At 39.9% G+C, this 10567-nt stretch overlaps 1 protein-coding gene across 1 annotated transcript; it reads right to left on the reverse strand.

Annotated features, from left to right (window-relative positions):
- Nucleotides 1-1637: 1637 nt before the first annotated feature.
- On the reverse strand, nucleotides 1638-9163 carry LOC122738419 (olfactory receptor 5C1). The gene is made up of 2 exons (XM_043980466.1): nucleotides 9113-9163; nucleotides 1638-2615 (listed from the first exon to the last, which is right to left on the reverse strand). Exons 1-2 carry the CDS (start codon nucleotides 9161-9163, stop codon nucleotides 1638-1640), a joined length of 1029 nt encoding a protein of 342 aa, XP_043836401.1.
- Nucleotides 9164-10567: the final 1404 nt, after the last annotated feature.

Here is a 10567-nt window from a genome sequence, read left to right on the forward strand (position 1 = left end):
TAGAACCAAATTCCAAGATTCACCATCAGTGTCATAAATCTAAACTGATGTTATCTTTCTGCTGTGGTAAGGAAGCAGAAGGAGTAAAGTGGAATTAGATTATCTCTTCCTTGGAGCTTAGGAAGATGGCCAGCCATTCTATGAATGTCTACAGAGGACATTTTTCTACCTGATTAAATTATTTTTTATATATCTTGCTATTATAAACAAAGACCTTTCACTTTTTATAATTATGTGTGTTTTGTATGGTCTACCATAAAGATGGACTTGGGGGGGGAGCACAAGTATAGACTGAATAAGTCAATTTGATAAGCATTTATTAAGTGCCCACTATATGCCAGGCACTGTGCTAGGCACTGCATGACCCCAAACATCATACTGAACCTAGAGTAGTGAACTACCCTAGGGTAATGCAGGGGGCCTGAATAGGTAGGTGGGGAAGGGCTCAATGTTACTTTTTTTTTTTTAAGTGAGGCAATTGGGGTTAAGTGACTTGCCCAGGGTCACACAGCTAGTAAGCGTTAAGTGTCTGAGGCCGGATTTGAACTCAGGTACTCCTGACTCCAGGGCCGGTGCTCCATCCACTGTGCCACTTAGCTGCCCCTCAGTGTTACTTTTTAATTATCTACTTGGGGGAAAAAACCATATTGAATGAGTTAGAAGAGCTAGATTTCAACCATAGTCACTATCCAGCTTTAAAATGAAGGTCGAATTCTGAAAAGTATTTTGGAATTATGCAATAATGTGACAAAAATGCCTATTTGACTTAGAGATTCTATAGCTTGCCATATATCTCTAAGGAGGTCAAAGACAAAAATAAAGATCCACACCAAAATATCATAGCAATATTATTTATAATAGCAAAGAGCTAGAAACAAAGTAGATAGCTATCTTTTGGAGAATGACTAAAGAGGTTGTAGTATATGAATGCAATGGAATAGTACTATAAGAAATGATGAATGTGAAGAATACAGGAAGCATAGGAAGATCTATGAATTGATTCAAAATGAAGTAATCAGAACCAGGAAAACTACGCACAATGACTACAGTTTAAATGGAAAGAATGACAATGACAAAATTGGACAGTGTATAAAATTATAATGACTAATCTTGACCCAAAAGAAGAGAGATGAGAATGCACCTTCCCTTGGAAAACTATGGTTATGGAACATGGTGTATATTTTTGGATTTGGTTGATGTGTTGGATAGTTTTGCCCAACTATTTAAAAAAAACCCTTTTTATTTTAGTAATGGCTCTCTGGGTGACGGAGAAGGGAGGGATACATTTGGAAATCAAGGTGATATGAAAACAAAATATCAATAAACTTTTTAGTTGAATGGTTGGACTAGATTTTTTTAGAATCTCTTCCAGTTCTGTGTTCTAAGGTCTCTCTGAGTTCCAAAGTTCTCTGTTCTTTTAAGATTCTTTCCAGTTCCAAAGGTCTATAATTCCATCCTAGACCTAAACCTAATCCCAAAACCACCCAGAGGATGGTCTTTAGGGGAACACGGGTTCCTTACCCTCTCTGACTCCTTAGCCATTTAAAAAATGTGGTAATGGTTGATTGAGGGGACCCTTTCCCCCATTTCTTTGTGATTATCCCTGCCCCCTTCCCCAACTCAGTTTTCTAGTGATTTTACTGGTGCCGTTGGGATGGGAAGCAGAATCGGTCCCGGGTCCTTCGGAGGGCTTCCTTAACCTCCTTGTTGCGGAGACTGTAAATAAGTGGGTTGAGGGCAGGGATAACGAGCGTGTAAAAGACAGATGCCATCTTGTCAGTGTCAAGGGCATAACTAGAGCTAGGTCTTAAGTACATGAAGATGAGTGTGCCATATAGCATGGCCACAGCAGTAAGGTGGGAGCCACAGGTGGAGGCAGCTCGCCGCCTCCCCTCAGCAGAATTCATGCGAATCACTGCAACAAGGATGAAGGTATAGGACACAGCAATGGCTAACACTGTAGCTGTCTGGATGAAACCACAGACAGCAAAAAGCAACAGCTCATTCAGGGAAGTGTCATCACAGGAAATGGCCAGCAGTGGTGGGATATCACAGAAGAAACTGTTAACTTCACGGGAGTGGCAGAAGTGCAAGCGGAAAGTAAATGTTGTGTGGACAAAAGCACTCAATGCCCCACCCAACCCTGAAGCTGCCAAGAGCATGAGACACAGGCGTCGAGACATGGCTGTAGTGTAGAGGAGTGGGTTCCCAATAGCCACATAGCGATCATAAGCCATGGCTGCCAGGAGACAGCATTCAGCATCGGCCAGCCCTGCAAAGACAAACATCTGGATGGCACAGGCAGCATAGGGGATGGTGGCATGTGACAGTAACAAATCTATGAGCATCTTAGGACCAATGGCTGAGGAGTAACAGGCATCTAGGAGTGAGAGGCTGGCCAGGAAGAAGTACATAGGGGTGTGGAGCCGGGAATCCACATTTATCAACAATACCATGCCCATGTTTCCTAGCAAGCTCAGGAGGTAGATAGGTAGGAATACTAGGAAGAGTGCTACACGCAGGTCCCAGCGGTCGGTGATACCCAGGAGGATAAATTCAGCTGGGGCTCCATCAATCCAAGTGATGTTCTCCAGGGTCATCCTGTAGGATGGTAACTGGAAGAAGAGGCAGAATAAACAGAAGGGGGGGTGAATACTGCTCATCACAATCTATATCCTCCCTCTCCAATCTCTAAGGGAGAAGAGTGGGTAGAAAGGAAAGGCTCATGGGTCTTGGGGGAAAGTCTTCCCTGCTTACCCATTTCACAGGGAAGGCAACTGCAGCAATAGGTTCAAGAAATAGTCTGCCCAGTGGCCTAGTAACTTGGGAATGAGACTCTTTCCCTGACATAGTGTTATCCTTCTTTTGTGGTATGGGTTAGAGCCTGAGCTTGTCCTAAAGCCAGTGTTATTTTTCTGAGCATATGTATGCTCACAAGCAAGGCCTTGTGGATAGAACATTAGTCTTAGAGCCAGGAAGACATGTTCTAGTACTGTTTCTGACACATATTGGCTGTACAACTCCAGGGCAGCTAGGTTGTACAGTGGTTAGAGCACTGGGCCTGAAATCAGTAAGACTCCTCTTCCTGAGTTCAAATCCAGCCTCCAACACTTACTAGCTGGGTGACTCTGGGCAAGACATTTAACCCTTTTTGCCTCAGTTTCCTCATCTGTAAAATAAGCTAGAGAAGGAAATGGCAAGCCATTCCAGTATTTCTGCCAAGAAAACGCCAAATGAGGTCACAGAGAGTCAGAAATAATTAAAAAAACAACAGACAGCAACAAAACACCAGGCCAAGCCCCTTAATTTCTTAATTCAGCTTTCTAGGCTACAGAGTAGGTGCTAACTTGAATTGGTAGAGGGAATTTCTTCATCTCAGAGTTCCTTCTATCAATGAAATTGAAAATTAGTCCCTCTATATATTTCTTTCTTTCCCAAAGACCTAATTTGAGGGGGCATGAGCTATATTTGGGGGAAGCCTATATTAATATTAAGATGTTACTTAACATTTTGAAAAATTATCTAGAAGAGGAAGTACACAAAGAAAAATTTCAAGTTGTGAAAGCCTTTGTTGTTGTTTGTCCTTCATTCTTGAAGAGGACCATGATATCACGACTTGTACTTAATTGGATTTAAGTGAGGGAAGGCTGTGTAAGGTCACCTACCTTTCTCTTTCCTCCAGACTTTATCTGGGTCCAGTGGCAAGATATACATCAGGATGACTGGAGCTGGCCCTGGATTTTTTTTTTTTAAGATATTGGGGTTAAGTGACTTGCTTATCTAGGTCATGAAAGGCCAACCAAATGGGGACTGAAAAAGGCCTCAGGCAGTTAAATGAACAGATTGAGAAATGGTCCTTAATAGTCATTCATTCAAGTAGCTACTGTTCAAAGCATTTACCACATGACTTTTGCTAGATACCGAGACACCAAAAAAAAAAAAAAAGATAGCATAGTTCTTGCCCTCCTTGAGTTTACTGAACCAATGGCCCACACTTATACGTTGTTTTTAAATTTGCCAAATATATTCCTCACAATGTATGAAGTAGACAAACATTAATGGTGGCATTTTACAAATGAGGAAACTGAATCTCTGAGTGACTATATGACTTCCTCATAGAATTATGGAACAGATTAATGTAATACACTTCAAAGCATATTTTCCTTTGTGTCATACTTATTCATGTACATAAAATATTCCCCATTTGAATTTAAGTTCCAGAAGATCAGGGGCAATGTCATTTTTTTTTTGTCTGTCTGACCCCAGGAGGTAGCATAATGCCTTAGTAGACACAACAAATATTTATGGGATTATTTTATTGACTAGAAGACCTCAACTCCACTTCCATTCTCCTCTCTCTCTCAGCAGATTTCCTCACCTTTGACTTGGAGAGTTGATGCCACCCATCATGAACTCTGTAATCTCACTTTCTCCATTCTTCAGAACCCCTCTTTTCTTCAGCCCTCTTCTCCATTTCTCCAATCTCAAAGGATGAAGTGGCCCAACTTAAAAAGGCAAAACTTTCCACTTGTGCTCTTGGTCTCATTTTATCCCTTCCCTTCTCCTTCAGAGGTATGCTCCATTGATCACTACCTTTCTCCCCAAACCCGTTTCATTCATCCATTTCTTTCTTGTTGTCTACAAATATGCTTTAAGTTTAAAAAGCAAGCAAACAAGCAAAAAACCCCACTAATAACTTTCTGCTGACCATGCATACCATCCCCTCATGTTGTTTAATTTCTCTTCCTTTTACTAAAGAATTTCTGAAAAAAATAATCTATATTGTTTCCAATCCCTCCACTTCTTAGTCCCTTGTGATCTGCTTTTGATGCCCTTTATTGAAATATGATGTCTTAATTTCTAAATTCAGTTTTCTCAGTCCTCAATCTCCCTGACCTCTTTGGAGCTTCCAACCCTGCTGAACACCTAGCGCCTTTCCTGTATTCTCTTTTCTCCCCTGCTATTCATGGAACTGCTTTCACTTGATTCTTTTAATCTGATCATGACGACTTCTCAGTCTCTTTTTCTGGATAGCTATCATCCTCTTCCTTCCTAAGAACTGATGTTCTGCAAAGCTCTGTCCAAAGCCCTTTTCTCCTCTCTCTCTATGTCTCTTTTAATGATCTCATTCTCTCACATTATTACCAACCATACATAGAAAACTCCTAAATCTATATGTCACATCCCAAAAGTTAAAGCAAAAATAATCACTCTAGAAGTATAAATGCTACAAACTTTCAAAAGCATTTGAAGTTTCATCATTTAATTTTTCAATATAGATTGATGTGTTTCTCATTAAAATTCAACATAACCACTGTCTTGTGCTATACATCGTTCTAGTCAGTTTCTGAGGATTCTTTTTTTTTTTTTTTTTTTGGTGAGGCAATTGGGGTTAAGTGACTTGCCCAAGGTCACACAGCTAGTAAGTGTCAAGCGTCTGAGGCTGGATTTGAACTCAGGTACTCCTGACTCCAGGGCCAGTGCTCTATCCACTGTGCCACCTAGCTGCCCCTTCTAGTCAGTTTCTGAACTTCGTAAAAACTTCCAGCAGCTGCTGCTTAGTGACTAAAAGGATTTAATTTATAACCCTAGACTAAAGATCATGTTAAGAATGGGGATTTGGGGGGCAGCTAGGTGGCACAGGGGATAAAGCACCGGCCCTGGATTCAGGAGGACCTAAGTTGAAATCCCACCTCAGACACTTGAGACTTACTAGCTGTGTGACCCTGGGCAAGTCACTTAACCCTCATTGCCTTGCAAAAATAAATAAATAAATTTTAAAAAAAGAATGAGGATTTGATGTTTGTGTGACAGCTTTGACATGACCATACAAGAAAAAGTACTATAGACATAGATCAAGTGACTGAGGTAGCCAAGGAAGAAAACGTCCTTTATCAATCCACTGCTCTAAAAAATGTCATATGGAAACTGTCACAACACATTACATAATGATAGGGTGCCCCATCTTCTTAAAATTAAAATATTATTATTCAAAATCCATAAAACTAAGTATAAAAGAAATTCACATAATTAAACCTTCAAATGATTTTTGGTAATTTGTAGCATTTATACTTCTGAAGTTATTAAAACTTAAAACTGTACTAAGATCCTCTTGGATTCTTCTTGTTTTCTCAACACATTTTTCCTCCCATATCCAATTAGTTGCCAAGTTTTATCAATTATACCTATGCAATTTCACTTGTTCCTGTTCCACTTTCTCCACTTACATTGCTACCATACAATTCCAGGTTCTTATCATTCATTCAGATTATTGAAATAGCATCTTCATCTCCCCGTCTCTAGTCTCACCCCTCTCTTTTCCATCCTTTACATAGTTGCAAAAATAATCATCCCAAGGCACACGTTTGGACCATGTTAGTCTCCTCTTCAAAAGGTTCCAGTGGCTACTTATTGATTAGATAACATGGTGTACTGGAAAGTGTTAGATTTACAGTCTCAGGACCTGGATTCGAATCTTAATTCTATAATTTACCCCATGTTTCACTTAAAACAAGTTACTTATGTGTCTTTAGGTCTTGGTTTCCTTAACTATAAAATGAGGAGGTTGGACTTATGACTCTAAATTTATGATCCCTGGATCTGAGGATGGTCTAGACTAAGGATAAAGTACAAACTCCTCAGCTCTTCCCTTAAGGCCCTTCATAATCTTACTCCTATAAATCTTTCCAGCCTTCTTTATCACTATTTCCTTTCTCATACTATTCACTGCAGTCAAACAGTTCTACTGCCTTTTCCTGGAACTTAATATACATCATCTCTCATCTCTGTTTATTCATTCATTTAAGTCATCTCTCATCTTTGGAATGCACAAATGACTTACCTGTTTTTTGTTTTTTCAATTCTTAATCTTCCTTCAAGGCTTAGCTCAGAAGCCAACTCTTTGGCCCTTTCAGTCAGTCAATAAACATTTATTAAGTAGCTACTATGTAAAAGATACTATCTTAAGTTGTTGTTGCTTGTCCTTTGTTCTCAAAGAAGACCATGACAGATGTCATGACTTGCAGTGAATTGATTTAAATGAGGAAGGGCTGCACAAAGTCACCAGCTTCACTCTCTCCTCCAGAGCCATCTGGGTCCAGTGACAAGATATAGATCAGAACTGGAGATGGCCCTGGATGTTTTAAGGCAATTGGGGTTAAGTGACTTGCCCAGGGTCACACAGTTAGTAAGTGTCTCAGGTGAGATTTGAACTCAGGTGCTCCCAACATCAGAGCCAGTGCTCTATCCACTGTGCTACTTAGCTACCCTACTGTCTTAAGTATTAGAGATAGAAAGAGAGGCCAAAGATAGTCACTGTATTTTGTATACATCTCTTCTTTGTTTTCATAACTCACAAGCGTGTACTTGGTGAAAGACTTTTTGGAGGTAGGTAGGACTTAAACTGGGCTTTGAAAAAGTAGAGAGGTAGGATGAGAACTAGGAAAGTGAATGTCACCCAATTTAAAATTTAAGAGTTTTAAGAAGGAAATGGTAGTGGTATTACGGGGTAGTTAATAATACCTGGTGCAAAGTGGGAGGTCTGAGATGATAGAATTTGAAGCTGAAAGAAACCCTAGAGATCATTTAGTTCAATGATTTTATTTGAGAAATACAGAAACTGAGGGCCACCTACTATATGTCACATACTCTGCTAAGTGCTTTATAAATCTCTCATTTGATCCTCACTACAATCCTGGGAGATAAGTTATGTTAAAACTCCATTTTACAGTTGAGGAAACTGAGGTTAAGTGACTAGCCCAGGGTCACACAGCTAATAAGTGTCCAAGGCCATATTTGAACTCAGATCTTCCTTACACCAGGCCCAGTGCTATATCCACTGCACCGCCTAGGTACTTAGGGACTGGATCAATGTCACATAACTTATAAATGGAAATGCTAGGATTTGAATCCAAGTCTCCTGATTCCCAACCCAGTAACCTCTCCAATAAACTGTCTCAAAGACTGAAAAAAATACCATTGTTGCATTGAGGGTTTAAAAGATCACTAGCAGGGCAGCAAGGTGGCACAGTGGATAAAGCACTGGCCTTGGATTCAGGAGGACCTGAGTTCAAATCCAGCCTCAGACACTTGATACTTACTAGCTGTGTGACCCTGGGCAAGTCACTTAACCCTCATTGCCCTGAAAAAAAAAAAGGTCACTAGCAATCTTCCTAAGTAGTAAAGAAGCCACTGTGCAAGATGGAAGTCATTCCCCATACATTGGACAACTTGGAAAAAGAATCAGTTTCAATATGGGTTTGGATAAATTCCCATATGGCAGAACCATGAGGCCCATTTCTAATCTATGAAAATAATGTAATTAAGGGTGATGATAGCCTTTTTAAAAATCATAAACTTTAATCTGCATGTGAGTTCTCTCCTCATAACCATTGGTGACTCCCTTCTACCTCATAAGTAAAGTTCAGACTACTCTGCTGGCAAATACCAATCCTAACCTTTTCAGCCTTACTTCATATTGTTCCCTTCTACTCATTCTGATCTCCAGCCAAACTGCACCACTGTCAGGTCCCTGAATATACCTGGAGCTTTCCTGTCTCTTTGCCTTTACTCACACTGGTCCCTGTACCTGGAATGACCTTCCTTCCATTCTTTGCCCAACTGAAATGCCACTTCTTCAGGAAACTTTCTAGGACCTTGCTGGTTAGTACCTCCATTCCCATCCGCCTGGATCTCAAATAACACTTTGAACCTTGATAATGGACTTATCATGTAAGGTTCTATATTATAATGTTGCTCACCTACCTACTAGACTGGGAGTTGGCAAACTGTGGCCTGGGGGGTCAAATCTATAGGCTGTAGGATCATAGCTACAGAGTTGGAGGGGACTTTAGAGATCATCTAGTCTAACACTGATTTTACAGATGAGGAAATTGAGTCTTAGAGAAGTTAAATGATTTAACATAGGTAATAAGGTACAGCAAACTCAGGTCCTGTGACTCCAAGTTTAGTTCTCTTTCTACAATAAGTAGGTAGTGACTACCACAGGGAAGAAGGAGAGAGGAAACTTGACTCAGTTCATATCAGTTTGCTGACTTCTTCCCTGAGAGTTTTGTGCCTCAGTTTCTACATTCCAAAGGCAAGTGTCACTCACCTTCATGCATTGAGGAGCAGAAAGATTTTGTGGCCCTCTCCATTTCTTCATCTGTAAGATGGAGAGCAAGACTTCAGTGCTTTGTGATCGAAGGGGTAGGCAAATGCTAGAGTGTTCAATTTGGAAGGAACTTTAGAGGTCATCAATGTGCAATAAATAATGGTAAGGGTTTGGAGATAGGAGCCTTGAGTTCAAGACCTAGTTTTGCCACTTCTTAGGCATATGGCCTGGAGAAAATTACTTAACTTCTCAGGCTCAGCCTCTTCATCTGAAAAATGGCAATACTAACATATATATCTAGATCTAGATTCACACACATACACACACACACACACACACACACACACACACACACACATATATATATACATAAACAATTTATGTATATATATTTTCTATATTGTACAACTTCTTATACATATGTGTGTGTATATATATATATATAATCTTTAATGTATCACTGTGATAATGTTGCTGTGAGAATCAAATGAGATAATGCATAGAAAATGCTTTGTAAACTTGAAATAATCAGATAAATCTAAGCTCTCTAGACCAAACACCTCTTTACTGAGATGGAAACCAGTATTCAGAGAATGGCTTCACTACTTCGTGTTGCATCCAAGTGAGACTTAGCATCCCAGACTTAGGCAAGGACATTCAGAGCTCATCTAGACCAACCTACACCTAAACAGGAATCTTTTTCTGCATCATCCTTGTCACAGGTAATTTCATCTCCGTTTGAAGATTTTCAGAGGAAGGAAACTTGTAGTCTGTTTCATTTTTTACAGTTATAATTGGTTTTTTTTTTCATCTTTTAAATTTTTGTTTTTGGTGGGGCAATGAGGGTTAAGTGACCTGCCCAGGGTCACACAGCTAGTAAATGTCAAGTGTCTGAGGTAGGATATGAACTTGGGTCCTCCTGAATCCAGGGCTGGTGCCCTATCCACTGCACCACCTAGCTGCCCTTACAGTTCTAATTGTTAAGGATGGTTTCTCCACATCAAGCCAAAGACTTCCTACCTGCTATTTTCACTAAATTCTGAATTCTAGGCTATAGCTTGGGTCCAAGGACAGCAAATCTAATTCATCTAATTCCTTTTTTCTTTGACACCCTCACATATTTGAACAGAGTAATCATGTTTCTCCTCCTCACTCCCAGCCTTCTCTTCTTCTGGCTGTATATCTCCTGTTCCTTCAAGTGATCTTCAATATAGTCTAATTTTGAGCCCATCCCCCCATGCTGATAGTACTCCATTGGTCATATTCCTGTTTGTCAATATCCTTCCTAAATATGAGAAAACCAGAGCTTACGGAGGAGAATTGACTTGCCCAAGGTAATATAGCTACTGAATGTCAGAGCTAGTACTTGAACTCAGGTCTTTTGACTTCCAAGTTAAGGACTTTAAAAAAAATGGTTGAATTATTTTTTATTTATTATCTCTTCACTCTTTTACT

The sequence above is a fragment of the Dromiciops gliroides genome, chromosome 2 (genome assembly GCF_019393635.1).
Source record: "Dromiciops gliroides isolate mDroGli1 chromosome 2, mDroGli1.pri, whole genome shotgun sequence".
NCBI classification, from domain to species: Eukaryota; Metazoa; Chordata; class Mammalia; order Microbiotheria; family Microbiotheriidae; genus Dromiciops; species Dromiciops gliroides.

Excerpts from the sequence above, each read along its gene's own strand:
- LOC122738419 (XM_043980466.1), bottom strand. The coding sequence starts at position 9,163 with ATGAAGAAATGGAGAGGGCCACAAAATCTTTCTGCTCCTCAATGCATG. Across the intron at positions 2,616-9,112 it reads CTGCTCCTCAATGCATGAAG|TTACCATCCTACAGGATGAC; the intron begins GTGAGTGACACT and ends CTCTTCTTCCAG.